The following is an 18646-nucleotide window of genomic DNA, read 5'->3' as shown; positions in this document are numbered from 1 at the left end:
AATAGGGGAGAGAGAGAGAGAGTCATAAAAAGTGTCTCAGCCCATCGTTAGACAGTCAAACTGTCCCCCAGAGACAAGTCTCTCATTGGTCTCTGTTTTTGTTTAATCTTAAGTACAGGTTTTATTTTATCTTGGCAACATTTCAGCTTCTCAACAATGGTCAGAGTTTAACCAATATCTCTTCCCCCTGATCTGTGATCTAATCTCACAGCTGACATTCCCCCTTGGGCTTCATTAGGTACATTTTGAAATTCCAACAATACTCGTAACGATTTCCACATTTCAAAGATTTCAATTTGAATTTGAATTGGCAATAAAACTTCAAGTTTATCAGCTGCCGATGGGTCGGAATAGCTGGATGGATGCGGCGTATTCTGCTGCGGTTGTCCAGTTTCCAGTTTTCCCTCTTCCTTAGGCTGCAACTCGTTATACAACTCTATTAGTTTTCATTTCGTTCAGTTCGCGCATACAAATCAACTAATTTCAAATCCAAAACCAAAATCTCTCTCTTCCTCTCGCTGCACTCGAAATATTCGGGAATTCGTTGTGTCTGTTTTTTGTTGGTGGCGTCCTCATAATTTATGTAAATCCAACAAAAGTTGTCAATTTCCAGCTCTGCTTGTGGAGGGGAAACCTAAATTTGAATAAAATTTCAATTCTCATGCATTCTCTTGTCGGGGAATTGTCTGCTGCCCGGCCTGGGCTGGCCTGCCTTTTGCTTTCATTTCCATCAATTCGTTAAGTGTCTCTGTGTCCAAATCATATTATTGTTGAGTATTTTAGCAAGGAAACTCAATTACCTACCACACTTGGACCAAGCCACAGTGTCCAGAGAGAATGTTTCTTTTTCTTATTAGTGCCAAAGTTGTCCCTTTGCCAGGCACTAAAAAGAAATGCCAGACACGTACCATGCATGTCCATGGCTTCAAGGACTACCTTAAGGCTTAAACCTGTCCTCCAATCTTCTGACCTTTTGCTCTACTTTTTTTGAGCCTTAAAATATAATTTTCCACTTCTTAGCTGTGGATTTGGTTCGTATTTCATTGAATAATTCCTCAGCGTATAATAAACGGAAATTAAATACTTGTTTTCTGTTTTAGCTTTCCGAATTGAAATGAAAATTCAAATAAATTCTAGCGGGGACTACGGGCAGTCCCCACAGCGAGTGAAATATTTAGGTAATTAAGCCAAAGCGGCGGGGAATTTCTGCGTTAATTTGAGTGCATAAACCTTTCATTGTACACATTTTTGGCAATTCTCTGCCCGACGCCCGACGCCCGACTGTGTCTATGTTTCGACTGTGGCTGCCATCCATTTCCCTGCTCGTGCTGCTCCGCCCCTTGCCACAAACTCGTACAATATTAATTTCTATACGCTCATATTTGATGGCAAATAAAAGTGCACGAGGAATATAAATGAAAATAATGTTCAAACATTTCGCACTAATTAAAAATCAGCTGGGATGAGTTCTGTGCCCTCTCCCCTTCTGCACTGAGGGGGAAACACAGATCCATGCGGGGGTTGTGTGTGCGGAAATATAAATATTGAATCGATGCTGCTGCAAGTGGGGTGTGGGCAGCGGGGGGGACACGTGTAATTGCTTTTCCCTCAGCGATGTGCGAATATGCGAATATCGATTGTTGTCGATTTGCCCAGTTATTGATGCAGCAGAGGCAACGCTTGTTGTTTAACAGTTGAGAGTACCCTGCAAAGGAGGAGTGAAGGAAGGCAGGATATGGTCGAGAAACCCATGTAACAACCACAATTTTGCAGTTATCAGAACTCCGCTTTAGTTAGATTATTTCTATGAATATTATCCACATAAATAACCAATTTCAGAGCAATCCTATCACTTTAATTATCAGAATTATAACTATCCCTAAAGCAATTCTCTTCGTTAGTTGCCTCCCCAGTACAGAGTATCTTTAAAGTCTTTCATTTCCATTCGTGGCACTCTTATTTTTGTTTTACCGTTTCGTTTTGTTTGATTTTGCTTATTTGCTGGCTGGTTTCGATGGGCGTGTCATGGCGCGTGGGCGTGTGTGGGGCCAGCCCCACCTCCACTTCCACATACAGATGGCTAACAGTGGAAGCCGCCAGCTGGCACGTTTTCCACGCAAAAAAAATACAGCCAACGATTGAAACTGAAGACGCGTTTTGTGTGGCGTATTTTTATTTCGGACATTCAATTGAGAGAGCGCGCACGGAGGCGTCCCACGCACTTGGCAGCAGGCAGCAGGCAGCTGGCTGTGTGGCAGCAGCCTGGCGCAGGCCTGACAGCTGTCGCAACATTGCCAAAGACTCAACTTGGACTCCAACGCCGAAGACGAAGGCGAAGCCGACTCTGCCACGACTTCACCTCCACCTTCAAAATTTCTCCACAGCTGCAACCCGATGAGCAGTCATCAAAGGCAAATCAAACAGCGGCAAAAGCAGGCGGGTTGGGAGGGAAGCCAAAGCTCACGTGACTTTACAATTTATTTCAAGCATGCAGCAAAAATAAATTTATTAATAGCCCCTTGAACGACTCCAAAGAAGAGGAATTACTGCCACCCACACAGCCCGTCGTTGTGCGGTATCTTTCCGCTCCGTGCCGAGAGAGGGGAAAACGGGATACCACAATCCCCACCCAATCCGCAATCCTCAATGCGGCACTCATCCAGCGCTCAGCTCTTGGAGGGGAGCTCTTGTGTTCGTTCATTCATTCACTCACTCAGTCATTCATTCAAGAAGAAAGAGATTCGCAGAGTCGGGAGTCGCATTCGCAATTTTCAGCTTTTTGCGTGAGTTCTTTTGGGTTTTTCGTTTGCCTCAATTTATGCGCCTCACGTTTTCCCATTTTCAAGAATGACTAAATATCGTTTACACCCAAACGAACTCTTTGCCTCTCTATCTCTCTCTGCCACTTGCTTTTCCCTGCCATAAATGTATCTTCTTTGGGCTGCAGTTCTGCGTATGACGTGCCTTCAGTCTTAACCAAAGTTTAATTAAACTTTTTCACTTTGAACAAGAGCGGGGGAAAGGGGAAGGCAAACATGTACAAACTTTAATATTTATATGCAATTGTTTGCCTGCTTTTGTTTGCCTGGGGGGGGAGGGGAGAGCAGGCTGCCACGTGGCAAGTGCCAAAAGGTAATGGGCCAACATTTTTCTTGCTTGCTTCTTGCTTCTGCTGCAGTTGCAGTTTTTCATCTGCTGAAATTTTTTGGCGGCTGCTGCAGCTAATGCCAGAAACGTGTCGGCCGCTTATGGGTTGGTAACGATAGCGCATTGAATGCGCCAGAATGGATGGGCAAAGAGGATGGCAAAGCAGGAGCATAGAGGCTCGGCTGGCAGTTGATAGTCAGCCACCGACAGAAGCTGCCACCAGCAGGAAAACTTTGTGAAAGGAATCGAAGTTTTGCTTGGGCGGAGGTTGCAGTTAACCTGGTAAAAAGTTTTTTCCCAACCTGCCACCCAAGCAGCAGCGCCAGGCATTTCACCTGCCAATTGGTGGAGTCTCCCTGGAGTCTCCCTGGAGTCTCCCTGCAGCTCTTGGCGTTTGCAAATTAGTGTTAATTTATCATGATTATTGCCTCACAATGTTATTCCGCAAATTGAGTTTGTTCGAATCTCGTAGATACAATTACACGGTGGGCACTGAGGGGGGGGTTGGGTTTGGGTTTCTTTTAATAATGCCAATTGGTAGATACTCGTCCTCCTGCTCCTGCTCCTCCTTTACTCAGAGTACACAACTGTAACTAATGCTGACTTCTAGACTGATATCAAACTGTCAAGCTGTCAATTCTCGTTAGCATTGCCTGCCATGTGTGATATGTCCTCCCATCATGGAGTGTATTTCATCCTCCCATCTCTCTGGCTCTCTGTCTCTGTGTGTGTGTGGAGTTGCTACTTCAGTAAAAGTATCTGGCAGATAGCGTTGCCAATGCTGCTCAAAAATTCAATTTCCAGCTGAAAAGATACACAGCAGCAGCAGCAGTCAGCCAGCCATGGGTCTGAGGGGGGGAGTTTGACTGCCAGGAAAGATACAAATTGGAAATAGGTAGAAAAAAGTCATTGAAAAACGATTGCTGACATGAGACGAGACTCTAGCTCCATCCCTCTCTGGCAGCATGTGTAGGAAACGTAGTCTTGGGGCCAGGATTATCACGAGAAATGGAAGAGTCGGCTTAGCGAAAGAGACAGAGCATAGACAGAGAGCGGGACAGCGCGTACAGGGGAGTCACGGAGTAATAGAATTATTCGGCTACACAGCCAAAGCATTCCATCTCTCTTTATCTCTCTCCCTCTCTCTCTCTGTCTCTTTGTGTTTGCTGCATATGAAAAATGTGAAAGCTTCGGGGGGTACAGAATTAAGACTTTAATTGGCCAAAGCCCAAGACTAACTTTTGCTCTCTTTTTCTCTCTTTTCTGTTTGATTTTTTTCCAGCTATTGGTTGACCCGTGTGTAGAAGTCGAAGAGAAAATCCATTCCGTTCATCATGCGCTAAGCGGAGCTACGACAAGACAACGACGCTAACTAGAGAGAGAGAGAGAGAGAGAGAGAGAGAGAGACGAGCAGGAAGTCAAAGGACACAGCAGGAACGCCCCTCCAACCCGCACGGAAAGATGCCATCCATAGCCAACAGCAGCAACGGGAGCAGCAGCAACTTCCTGACTGTCAACGATGCGCGTCTCAGTTACGTTGTAAATCAAGTTGCATCCTCAACCGCATCCGCCTCCGGATCTGGCAGTGCCACTGCCTTTCCCACATTCAGTCCACCGCGGATTGAGAGCTTGGTGGCCAGCTCCGCGGAGCAGGATCTGAGCAGCTTTGGTGATGTGACATTCGACATCTTCGACGACGATGACGATTTGTTTGGCTCACCCATGGCCTTCGATGCCACCGAGCAGGGACTGTGGAATGGTCGCTTTGTGCCACCGCCGCCGCGGCCACCCTTCTTCGTCGATGAGCCCGTGCTGAGCGATGGCCTGACCACATGTGATTTATGCTCCTGGGCCATGCCCACAAAGAACACATTCATGTTCGAGGGTACGATAGGTGAGTAAAGTAACCCACAAACAGATACTATAACTTCTGCTTCTCCTCCTGCTCCCCCTATTGTATTCCCGTTACTAACTGTTGGTTCTTCCCTTTCCACCCTCTTTTTGTGTTTTTTTTTTTTTTATGTTGCAGAAAAAGCCACCGAACTGGGCTGGCCGCTGACGTTGATCATTGTGTCGATGCTGTCGGCGCTGCTAGGCGCCATCATCATGATTGCTGTGGTGCGATGTCGGCGCAAAAAGTCCTCCAACAATCGAAATGGTGAGTGGAACCCCAACCCCAACCCCAACCCCAACCCCCCTTCTACCTGTGTGTCTGTGTTGACTCTCACAACATTTACCGACTGTGTTTTCGCATCTGTGTCTCACAATTTCCAACTCTTTTTCTCCCTCTCACTCTCTGCTCCTCCATCTTGCAGACACGCACGTGCAGTGGTGGTCCCGGAATAAGCGCGCCCACGGCAATGGCCTCAATGGTGCGGGCGGTGGGAGTGGCGCGGGTGCCAGTGCCGGCAGCAGTGCCCATCTCCACCATCATCCCCACAATGGGAGCAACAACAACATCAGCAACAACAACAATCATCTGAGGAGAAGCAACATCTATACGGCACACCCGGCGGACAGCATACGTTGCCCGTTGCCACTGCCACCATCCACATCATCGCCCACGCTGGGGGGCACAGTCATGGCCATGACCATGTCCCCATCATCATCATCCACAGCAGCAGCAGCAGCGGCAGCGGCAGCAGGAGCGAATGGTGTAGCAGCCACCGCGCCGCCGGGACAACACTACTTCCATCCATATCACCAGCAGCATCATCCACATGCACATGCACAGCATTCCCAGCATCCACAGCATCTCCATCATCAGCTTCAACTGCAGCATCAGCATCAGCTTCATTCGCATGCACATCATCCGCATCATCAGCAGCAGCAGCAGTCGCAGTCGCAGTCACAGTCGCAGCAGCAGCCGTCGCACCATCATCAGCATGTGCCGCTCTACCCGCATGACTGTGACGAGGATGCCGCCTACGAGGAGCCCGAATATCATCAGCCCCAGCAGCTGCATTCGGCCCACAGCTGCTCCTCCATTTCGTCGGCCTCGCTCTCGGTTTCGGCCCCCTCCTCGCCCGTGCCCACAGAGGCTTCCTCCTCCGCCCGACTGGCAGCAGCAGCAGCCATTGCCGCTTGCCAATGGCCGCAGGCATCGGCCAGCACGATGGTGATTGCCAGCTGAGAGTCGGTTGAAGGCTGCTCCTGGACGGTGCAGCCTCAGGAGCCACCACGAGCGGGCAACGGCAACGCCAACGCCAGCGCCAGCACCAGCAACTGGATCTGGCAGTGACATGTTGTGCAACATTTTAGCTGTGGTAGCTGCCCCGCGGGACTCTGCTGCTTAAGATGTAGCGCACATATTCTGGTGAAGATCATAAAAAGGATTACACGTAACAATTTTGTCAAGTCCATAAGCATCTAAAGGATACACTCCCCACGATACACACACAGTGTATCTGTGTCCCTGTGCGTGTGTGTGTCTCTCCCAATTGGGGAAAAACCGAAACGAATTTAGTGTCACTTCCGTTTCCGTTTTGCAAACTATCGAACCAGACAGGCAGGCAGGCAGGCAGGCAACCAGCAGATAGAAGGCAGACATTTTGGGTTTGTGGCATGGCACCAGCAGCGGCATGGAGGAGCAGGGCTGCCAGGATGCTCTCTTTACATGCCATGCACGTTTTATCCTTTATTGCCGTTCGGCATTAGAACAGGGATTTTGTCAGATTAAAGCAAATAAAGGGCGTGGCATGGTGTGGCGTGTGCTTTCTGTTTGCACCCAACATTCTTCTCGCATTCGAACTGCCAACTGCCGGGCGAGCGTCGATGATGCCACAAGTTTAAATCGTTGTGCATGCCCTGTAAATGATGGGCTAGAGTATGCCACACCAGCAGACGCTTAAATTGCAACTGCAAATTCGATATAGAATGCCAGCTTAAAGGGTAAACCGTCAGTCGAGTTACTCAAATGCTCAAATGTACAATTTCCTAACTTGTTTTTTTTTTTTTTTTGGGAACATTTTTCGGCTTAAGCTGTTTTGTGCATGTGTGTGACAGAGTCTATCGATGTGAATGGTTTTTATGTGTGTGTGAGTGAGTGTTTTGTGGTGTAGCCTCTCGGGAGGGGATCTATCTGCTGGTTCGGACAGGATATATGCCAGGTCCCAGCCCTGCCCTGCCCTGCCGTGCCCACCACACAACTTTGTGGCTTTTCACTTCATTCCAATTGACAAGAGCAAATAGATTCCACTACTAACAAGAAACTGTCTAAGAAACGACGAACCATTAAAAACAGTGTAAATATCGTAAAAGCAAATGAAAAAGCAGAGAAAACTTCGAGCAAGTCCAGCCGAAAGCTATTAAAAAAAAGATAAAATAAAACTAAAGTAACCACAAAATTTCGCATTTAGTAGGCATTTGCATTTGCATTTTAAAATAGTCAATAATTAATTCATGACAAGGCATATCACAAATTTAAACACAAACTTAAATGAATACAACAAAAAAAAAAACAAAACTCCGCAAAAAACGTACTTAAAACAATCAACCGAACTAAACTAACAACTTAAACTAAACGCAAGAAAAAACAACAAACAATACACTATTGTAAATACAATTTATTTGCTCCAATTAGCAATTAACTATGGGAGCATTCAGCAGAAACTTTCAACAACTAAATATTGCATTAATTTCCAAAACAAAGCATTCCTCTCTCTCTCACTCACTCTTCCTCTCTCACTCTTGAGAGGCGAAACGCAAAACGAAAAGTTCAAGTTTTTATTTACAAAACATTTATTAATTTACCAACTTAACAAGTAACAACAACAAAATGAGCATAAACCAACCAAAGACTAGTCATTTAAGTCAAAATGTTGCTATGTACAAAAGAAAAATATAAATATAAATATAAATATGGGCCGCGTATGATTAAGTGAGTTAATTAATTCAATTTATGGAATGCATTCCATTTGGAACGGGGCGGGGCATTTATTAGTTTTACGAAATGAAAGAACAACTGCAATATTGTATTTTAAATATTTATTCATTAAATGTGCACACATGCTCCTCCTTCTCCCTCCTACTACACCCCTTCTGCCAGCCCACTCCTTCTTCCCTGCCACAAATAACAATAATCGTAATTAGCATTTATAATGGGAATTAAAAAAAAGAAACTCAAAACAAATACACAAATGAATAATAATGAAAGCGAAGCAGAGAAGAGCGGACAAAATATACTACTACGAGCAACTCAAAATGTTCCAAAATGTTTAGAATAGAGAGCCAACTAATTATGCGGACAAAGCAAATATTGTACATCCACAAATCCAATAGTTTTCGCTAACAAAAAATTCATTAAATTGTGCAGAAATAATTTAGGCACACAAAAACAAAACAAGAATCGAGAATGAAAATAAAAATAAAAACTAAAAACATACAAAAAAAATATAAATACAATCATAAATTCATTGTTTTCATTTACAACGGAAGCATAAATCAGAAATGAAAAATAAATCATTTTTGAATGATTAGCGAAACATTTTCCAGCAGAAAGAAAATCGAACGATTTATTAATTGCATTATTCCAAGGTGCACAGGTGTCATAAATTGTTGAATTTGTACAACTAATCCAATGTGTTCAACAAGAGAGTAAGTATGCCAAAGCACTGATGGAGGATCTGAAAGGACATTGATAGTCAGGGAGATGAATACACGCGCTTCTCCTTCACTCACATTTGGAACCAACATTCGAATCGTAAGCCTCATAGGCACTTGTCGCCACTTTCTCCGATTCCTGCGACATTAAATCGCCGAATTTTGACCACAGTGAGAGATGGCCCAGGACCATAAACTCGGCTGCCACCTTGGGATCATGTCTGGCCATCTAAGCCTCAAAAACAGAGACGGAAACGAGCATAAAGTTGACTGTCATTGGCATGATGATTGCAGCGATCCACGGTGCTGAAATTGAATGCTGTAAATGCTTTAAGGGCTGTCCCTCTTCATCTGCAATCATGTAGAGCCCCAATACTCTGTAAATGTTATTAGGGAACATTTTGAATATATTTTAATGTTGTACCCCGGTTATACTTCATCTGATCCCGACTGTAGTATGCTACTGTGTGTTTGTTGACCATTTCCGGATTATTTAGCAGAGTTCGAGCCTCGAAAAACATATCGACGAAACGAAGCCAAAGGCCTTTTAGGCCCAAATCGTTAGTGCGCTCTCTGTCTACTTTGAACATGTTGATTGAACCGATTGAAGGGATACTGAATGTGACAGAGCTGTGGCCTTAGCTAGTTTGTGGGGTTATCTTTTATATGATTTATTATTCTTATATTATGAGTGCAGAACTTTTGATGCACTCTCAATGGGTATTAGGCTTTCTTTTGCTTGATAGTTTCTTCATGATCGATCGATGGATCAATACGTTTTTGTAAAAAAAGGAAGGATATTTAATACATTTTTATAATTTATATTTGGATATTTAAAGAATTTATTTCATATGAAAATACAGCTAAAAATTTGTCGATGCTTCTGTAAGAGTATCCTAGAGTGTCTGCGCTTATTCCTTTCCTTTGCATAATTGAGGGGCGAGAATTTTACAGCTGCTTACCAACGCCTGTGAGTCCCTTTACTCACTTTAATCCCCTAGTAATTGTTTCAGCAAGTAAATTCTCTAATAGAAATGCTAACCACTTAAAATGCCAACAATTGCCACAATGCAATTTATCTGCTTCCCCTCTCTAACCCCTTTGAACCCGCCCTCACTACCCAATCGATGCAATCGAACATTTATAATCCGCTGCAATATATATACAAATGAAAACCGATTTAATTTCATTTTCATAAGAGAGCTGCACCAAAAAGTGAAAGTCCTAAGGCGGAGCACTGACAGCAGCATTCGCATTGTTAAAAAAATAATCAGAAAAAAATGCATCAGGCACGGGCACTGGAACTGAAGGAGAGGCTAAAATATTTAGGTTGTTCGGTCAAGAAAGAAGTAAGGAATATTTATGCCATTTATGACACGAAAGGCCCTCCGAACGTGCCCCAGAGATTGCAGCATTTTTGCATATTTGCGGCACGAAGCGACGAAGCGGACGAAGCGAAACGAAATGAAATGCAGCAAAAATCCACTCGAAGGAGATAAAGCCAAGGGGGGTGGACTGGGATTGGGATTACGGGGCAACGCTGAGCAGAGCAGCCTCGTCGCAGATTGGGGCACCTCTCAAGAGACGGTCCGTCCGTCCGCCCGTTCGTCTGCTCCAATCGAAAGCGAAAGATTTCATGCCCGATATGAACATATGGTCATATGGATCGTCGTCGGAGGACAGGACAGGACTCGTAATGCTTTGGCTGCTGCTGCTGCTCCTCCGTTGTGGCTTGCCGTCGCTCTGTCTGTGGTCTGTGGGTGGCAGCGGGCGAAGGTCCATTTGCATATTGGAACGATTGAAATGCCCAGACGGACAGAGACCAACAGACAATTGTGTGGTGTGTGTGTGTCTGTAGCAAACGAAAAGATCTCCCGCGTCTGACAAACATTGAGATCCATGGGGCTTTCCTTGGAGGTAGCGAAAATGTCATGCGGTTTTATGACTTCATTAGCGACAGCCAAGAGCCAACAGAGGAATTTAATGGACCCTCCAAAAAGGCAGTCGGCGAGGGCAGGCTTCCTCCTCCTGCTGCTGCTGCTGCTGCTGCTGCTGCTCCTGGCCCGATTTTTATGTGCTCCGCGGTTGACAAACAAATTTGAGGGACATTTTCGTGTCTGCTCGGTTGCTCTCTTGATGAGAAGGAAATGAAAGTTAGCCACGGGAATGGCGGTGTAAAGGCAGGGAAAACTAATCAGACAAGAGCCTGGTGACACAGCCAACAATCTGGACCGCATGTCACGAGCTGCCAGTGGAACAACTACAGCATCATCAGCCGATGGAGGTTGATGATGATGATGATGTGCATATGAGGTTGCCTAATAATGAAGTCGTGCATGGCATTTGTCCTCAACGGTTCGATGATTAAGAGCCTGCCCGTTGCCTTGGCTTTTGCCTGAATGTCTGACACCTTTTCGCTGTTCACTGGAATTGGCGCATGTCAGCAAATTGGTAGCCAAAAGAGCTGCTGCTGCTGCTGCTGCTGCTGCTGCTGCTGCTGCTGCTGCTGCTGCTGCTGCTGCAGTGGTGGTTTCTGGCCTTCTGGCTAACTGGGTCGTTGATCGCACGTCACACGATTTATTCCCCTGGCACTGCAGGAATCAGTGCAAGAAGAAGCTGAAGAAAGATGTCATTATTCGATGGAATTAATTTATGCTTGAGTTAATCTGCAACTCCAAATTCTTCATAACTTTACTACTTTTTGCATCTCAAAAGTTTCACTTTGAGGCGGGGCCCCCTTTCAATAACTTTCCTTTGGCCACACGAGCGAGTCAAGGGGTGAAGAGTGAGCAGATTGAATGAGATCCCATGTTGAAGATAATAAACCATACAAATAACTGCTGCAAACATCTTGCCATGGCTGACATCCTCTGACTTTTGCTTTGGCGATAATGTCGTCGTCTTGGCCTGGCCTGTGTTGAATGTCGACAGGCGGTGGGGGGGTTGAATCATTCAGCCTATCGACAGCAGCTCCTTCCCCACTTGCAACTCCTGCAAGCATAAGCAGCGCGCATGCATCATCATTATAATCATCATCATCATTGCCATTCCCATCCTCATCCATCGTTTGATGCTGCATGCAACTACTGCGCATGAATGAATCACGTTAAAGTTGCAGCAAAGTCGTCGCTGGAGTCAGAGTCAGCGTCAGCTTCAGCATTAGAGTCCGAGGCTAACGAGATCGCGCTGCTCAGATGCAAACTTCATCTCATGCCAAACGTCTAGCGAAAGTCGCGACAAAAAAAAACAGCAAAAAACTCTCTCAATCCTCTAGATATACCCACCGATTCCCCCCCCGCCCATGAAGTCGTCGTAGTCGTCTTTGGAGCTGTGTAGCCATAATGATGAATTAGGCTGCTGTCATGTCATGACAAAGGCGCGCTGCATGCAATTTAGATGGCCATGCCGTGCCGTGCAGTGCCTCTGCCACGGGGAGTGGTAAAGTGGTAAAAGCCAGTCAGCCAGTCGTTCATCTAACTAAATGCAATGTCTATGGTCGTTCGCTGTGAATATGCAAACGTAAGTAGGAAGTGGAGTCTTAAATGAGCCACAAATATAAGCCATAGACTGCCGTCTGTCTGCCATGTCTGCCACGTCTGACAAATCGCTTTTGTCACAGCAGCGCAAAAGGAGTGTGTCCAGTATCGACTGTGACACTTTGTGCTGCATGCAAATGAATTTCTGGTTTCTTTTCGGGTTTACTTTCTGGCTTAATCCATTGGCGTTTTGGCTAATTAATTGACGGGACTTGTTCGCTGGCAATTAGCTGAGCTTCGACCAGAGAGATGACATGTTATGGCCATGTTATTGGTTGTGTTTCCCCCGCACAAATGAAGTTATTCAGAATGTTACAGTGGCTAGAGTGGAGTAGACCAGCAGACCTCCGTAGACCTTTCAGGCGCTTGCCCCCATAGCTGCGAAGGTTAATTGCCAACAATAAGATTCAATCAAGCTAATGACGGAGCCAACAACACAGCAAAGAGAAACAGAAACCAGGCTGGCTGGCTGCCAGCCAACTCGATCCACGATCCTCTCTCTCCACACAAATGCAATTTATGAGCGGCATGAAACCGTGAAGATCGGTGGAGTGAAGCGCAGTTGCTGCCGGTTCGACCTTTCGGGGTCGCATGCATAAAATTCAGCCCCGTTCTCCACACAAAATAAACTTTCTTTCTTCTCGTTATAATTTCAAACCAAAAAGGGGAAACCAAAAAGGCAGCCATCGACGATTGTACAATAATTGTAATGAATTATAAAATTGTTCAGAAGCCACAGCAACGACTGCAAAGTGCAGCCAAAAAGTGCATCTAAATATGCGCATAAGAATCTACAGATTGGGGGGGATTCTAGTTCAGAATAATCCAAGAAAAGCGCAAGCCTGATTTAAGCCATTGGTTTAAGGGTTCTCAATGGATGTTTAGCTCTCATTATTAGGCGCGGGGAGTTCAATGTCTTGGGGGTAATTGTCTATTAATATGAGAACACGTAAAGCTTTTTGCCTTTGCCAATTTCTTGGCGAGAATTTCACAGCTGCTGCTGGGAACAAAAAAAAAAAAAAACGAAGCAAAAGAGTTTCATTTCAAATGGCATTGGCCATTGCAATTATTGGCGAATCGGAATAGGAATACTCGAGTACGAGTTTGTGTACCTTGCCACTTAGGGATCGTAGAAGCGGCAACGAGGCAAGCGATTATCAGGCGGTGGCAGTGGCAGTGGCAGTCGCACTCACATGTGCAACATTTCCTTCATTGTCTCTGTTGTTGGCCTGTTTTTTGTGTTGTTGTTTTTTTGCAGTTCTAGTTTGCATCCAGTTTGCTGGCATTGAAAGGCAAATTTGCACACTTCTCCGCTGTCTATCTGCGTCTCTACCTGTGTGTGTGTGGTGTGTGTTGCCTCTGTTGGAGGCATGCAACAATGTTTGCACTTTTCTTTCGTTATCGTGCGTTTTGCTTGCTTTTCGCTCGCTCCATTTAAGGTAGGCCGAAATGCATTTTACAGTTTTACCTTTTTGCAAATCTCTAACGGCCTGCCAAACCAACAAAATATTGCCCAGACCAAATTTGGTAGCAGCCCCCAGTGGTACCCAGAGAGAGAGAGAGAGAGAGAGAGAGAGAGGGGAATTTTCCCCAATGAGAGTTGGTTCTTTTCTCCTCCAGCTTTGAGGGAGTCTAGAACCGTCTTTGCCGGCATGACTTTTGACTTTTACAATCGCATCGATGGCGGCACATGCAACACACACACACACACATACATCACCCGCACATGTCGTTGGTGGGGGGGCAGGCACTTATTAATCTGGATAGCATTTAGCAAGGAGGACTTGTCGCTGCATATTTGGCGATTGGGCTCTGACATCGAACGGATTGGATTGCTGTGGTTTGGATTGGATTGGATTAGTGCAGAGTGGAGCTTAGTCTTGTCTGCTGCTTGTCCAGTGAATGTCGTACGCTTCATTAAGGCCGCAAAGCAAACACAAACGTTGCAACAATCAGTGGAAAGACAACAGACAGACAGACAACTCTGCCAATTTCCATCAAAAGTAGCTGTTTCATATACCCTGTAAGTCCAAGACTAAGGGGTGTATAGAGTCATAGGATCATGGCCTAAAGTCTCTTCCTTAACTCTCATTATAGCACTTTTATCCCACACTGAAGAAAACCTTTTCCCCACCTTTTAGGTATTTCCTTTTCGGCTAAAACCAAACGCACTTCGATATTGAGGCTAGCATTTGAGTTAAGAGTTTAGTCGTTTGGAGGCATACAAGCAAAACGTCAAATGGCTAAAAGCCTTCGTCTGTCTGTAGCTTTCGCCTTGAGCAAGATTTCAGTTCAAAGTACCAGGCAACAGGCTACAGTCTTGAGGCACAGGTACAGGTAGCACTACAATTTGCGCGCTTGTCAAGTGTACGACAACATTACGCGAAATTGTTCAATGTCAACGCAGCATTTGATGAGCATGAAATGCCAGTGCCTTTTGCCCAGGACTTGGACTTGCAACTTGGAGCGTTGCAACGGATGACTGGCTGGATGGATGGTCGGATGGATTGCCTCTTGTCAAGGCTTGTACCTCTCATTCTCCTTCTGGTGCTGGGTGTTGGGTGCTGCTGCTGGCTTTTGTTTCCTTCTCATTCATTGTTTCTGTAGGCCCAGAGGAGCCGAAGCCGCCGCCGCCTTTGGTAGCACCGGCACAGGCACCGCCACTAGCTATGGCATTGGGGGCTACAATTCCCATGTGCTGCCATGTTCTGTGTGATAACGAAGGCAGTGGCAGTGCACCATTGTCGCCGCCAGACCGAAGTGAAGCAACAGTGAAGCTCTCTTTCTCTCTCTGTACTTGGCATTCGATGTTTTCCGCTTGTCCCCCTCCTGCGGCCATGACAACGATTGACAATCAAAAATGTGCACCGTATGAACTCAATTAAGGTCTGCTCCTGCCCAGGGAACACTCAAGGTGTATGTAGAGAAAAGATACAGATACTTATAGCAGCTACTGCCATGAAATTAAACTACGGATAACCCCTTGAATAATGGGATCAAAACTAATGGCAATTTTCCACAAATTGTTCTCTACATTTTGCATGCCATAAAGACGAGCAGAGTAGAACCACGCCCTAAAATTACTGCTGCCTTTATTACAATTGATAATAGGATCCAGGAGATCCATCGATTGGGTTCTGTTGCTCTCGGGCTCCCCCTTAAATCTCCGAGAGCCGCTCATTTGGAGTGATTTTTCGGTTTAATAAATGCAACAAAATGTTGAATGTTGAATCTAAAGCACTTTTATGTCGTATAATTAATCACAATTATATATTTCCCTACTGCTCGGCCTCTATGGTTTACTTGAAGTAAATGGCCCGGGACAATGGCCAACAAAGCGAAACGATTTTGACTCTGAAGTGGCCACAAGAGGAGGCGCCACGGGGGGTGGTGCTGCTGCTGGACGATCAAGAGGGATCCACCAAGCGGCGCACTAAAATTTTATGACTCTATTATGAGAGTGGCGGTCATTCCTGCCACACAGTGCACCAGCTACAGCAACAGCAACAGCTACAGCTTCAGCTTTTCAGACTCCATTGTGCGCGCGAGCCTCTGCTATTGTTCTAGAGATGGGGCGCTCTCCTCTCTCTCTCTCTCTCTCTCTCTCTCTCTCTGTCCCCACCCTCTCTCTTTGGGATGCCAAAGATTTCAGCATACAGATTATGCAACACACACACACACATACTAACGCATACAGGCATATGCCCATGGCCAATGTAATTTATAACTGAACAAAAATATCTGAGATAAAAAAACAACAAAACAACAGCAACAAAATAGAGGAAAAAAAAGTTTGTGGTTGCATGGGAAATCGACTAGAGGATACCCATTCAGAGCGGAAAACTGCTCATGTAAGATATGGCAACACTGGCAGCACATGTGGCAGCACTGCTTTGATGAATGATGATGAATTGTAATGAATTTTAGAATTTAGATGAATTTTGTCATAATATATCGTCCAACCAAAGCTCAATTGAAAATCTACAATTACTGTGGATACCACCAGGTTTTCCCGTATGTAGATCCCAAAATCCACGATTATTCCACTACATAGTTGTTGGAGAACAATCATATCAAACGCCTGATATAAAATACCTCAATGGAAACTCTTCTTCTACTCGTCACACCACTGCTTCCTCTCCTTTTACAGGGTATTAAAACCGTACAAGAAAAAGCAACAAAAAGTCTACGAATGTATGTATAATGCACAGAAATTTGCGTCGCCTCGCAGTCTTTTGGCGAGAGAGATGCAAGAGCATCGCGCCTTGCCACAATGGTTTGGCTTTGGCTTTTCTGCTCTGACCCTCACATGTGCTACCTTCCTGGCCACCTACCGCTCCAACTCCCCCTCTGTGGCATGTGTCTCCTACTGCCACGCCCAGCGTCTAACAGCAGAGTGGCTGTTGCAGCAGCAGCTTCGCCGTTGTCGTCGCGCAACAATAAACTGCATTCCTGGGATATTAATCACAGCACAGCAGAGCTCCCTCTCTCGACACACTCGACACACCACACTCGAGACCAATTCACGCTTATGAATAACTCTTGACTCCAGGCCACTTGCTGCATGGCTCCATGGCTCCTTCCAACCCAATCTATCCAACCCGTGTGCTGTTTGGCCAAAGTTGAGGCCAAAAGGTGAGAGACCCTAATGAAAGTAAACCAGCCAGAGATCCCAGACATGTCTCTGTTGTCCATTTTGTCACTTGTTTTTTGGCCAGTATCGATGTACGTATCGTGGCCACAGCATCTCTGCGGCATACGACACAAAACATAATCCACTTCCACGAATGTTGAATATTTATTAGCGGGAATATGTCCCACCTGCCCCTCTGCCACCCCCTGCCCCTGCCCCATCCACACGTATTGTGATTCGTTTCAAGTAAAAACCGCTAAGCAAATGCAGCTCGCGTTCGATCGATTGATAATGGCAGGGGGAGACGGACGGACGAACGAACGAACGAACGAACGGGAGAACCAGGTTTCCACAGGGGGAACAACAACAAACACTCGATTCGCCACAGGCAAAACAACAACAGCACACACACAGGCGAGAGACATGCAAAATAAGCACAGATCTGGGGTCTGGGGTGTCTGTCGATGGGGCAGGGACCAATCCTATCCCATGCCTATACCTCTACCTATCTATACATGTATGGTCAATGCCCCTCTCTTCCTCAATGCCCCCTCACCGAAACACAATTAATATTTATGACCTTCACTGGCTGATATATTTGCCTGGGCGCACACACGTAAATGGTGCGATTTATCATTCAAGCAGCGCCGCATTTCCAGGAGGTTCCAGGAGAGTGGCATTCAACGGTATACAGATATAGCCACAAGGATAATAGAACTGTTAACATGAGAATAAACTTGGAATAAAAATGCATTGCCGATTCTATCTGTATCTGTATCTCTACCCTTTTCGACTCGGGTCTCGTTTATTTGGTTAATTTCCATAAAATTGCCTATTTTGATGCGTGTATTTTTTTATTTTTAATGAATTCAAATGTCTCTAATTAGCTGCCAAATAAAAGAAAACGCAGAGCCATGTCAAAAGTGAAGCCAAGCAACCTGCTCCGTCCCCTGCCCATCATTCCATCTCCCCCACCTGAGCAGAGACCTGCTGTTGTGGCAAAGCAGCAGCAGCAGCAGCAGCGGCAGCCGCCTCGCCTCACCTGGGGCGGTTAATTAAGTCAACTCCCGTTTGGAGGAACAACAGCCACCAGCCACCACCACCTGAACAGCACCGAAACAGCTAAGAACTACAATATATGACATTTATGGCGGATTCGAAGTGATGTTACCCATTGCACATTGAATGGAATGAAGAATAAAAGAAAAGAATAAACATTTTTGTACTATGAAACCCCATCGGAACCCTCTTCTAGTGGATACTTCCGCAACATTTGCCGATTGATCAATAAGTTTGCACATCATTTTCAGTATTTTAACCTTATCGCCTGCAGAATACGTTCAAAACTGAAAACAAGACAAGAGATTGACAAAGGGAGTCACCGAAGAAGTGGAAGACATGTGAATACTAATGACGAAAAGGTGAAGTTCATTGATTTCCCATCGTAAAGTGATGATATTTTAGATAACCTAATGAAAATTGAACATTTGTATGGTGAAAACTTACCATAGTTTTAGTCAGTTTAGTATTCTGTAAAGAAATGTAATAAGAAACTTGGATTAAAATCAAATCGAAACAATAAAGATCTTTAAGCAAAGATATTTAAAGCAAATTTATGACCATAGACTCCATTATCAACTATAATCTTCAATCAAACCAAGTCTCTCTAATGTACTCTGGATACAATTGCAAATCCCAAGTCACGCATTCCAGCATACCCCACATCGTA

At 45.3% G+C, this 18646-nt stretch overlaps 1 protein-coding gene across 3 annotated transcripts in view; it reads left to right on the top strand.

Moving 5' to 3' along the window:
- The window catches only part of LOC117587335, a 35650-nt gene extending 17709 nt beyond the window's left edge, over positions 1 to 17941 (top strand). The window contains exons 2-5 of one of the 3 annotated variants that reach the window (XR_004574053.1): positions 4430 to 5041; positions 5177 to 5305; positions 5463 to 6334; positions 17920 to 17941. Coding sequence is in view for 2 of the 3 variants with exons in the window: in XM_034277972.1 (XP_034133863.1) it covers positions 4609 to 5041; positions 5177 to 5305; positions 5463 to 6280 (1380 nt within the window). In the remaining variant the exon portion in view is untranslated. Of the gene's footprint in view, positions 1 to 4429; positions 5042 to 5176; positions 5306 to 5462; positions 8439 to 17919 lie in introns of those variants that run through there. The other 2 variants (XM_034277973.1, XM_034277972.1) reach the window with 2 other exon arrangements.
- Positions 17942 to 18646: the final 705 nt, after the last annotated feature.

This window comes from Drosophila guanche, unplaced genomic scaffold (genome assembly GCF_900245975.1).
Source record: "Drosophila guanche unplaced genomic scaffold, DGUA_6, whole genome shotgun sequence".
Lineage (NCBI taxonomy): Eukaryota > Metazoa > Arthropoda > Insecta > Diptera > Drosophilidae > Drosophila > Drosophila guanche.
This window is presented reverse-complemented; position numbering and strand designations above follow the sequence as displayed.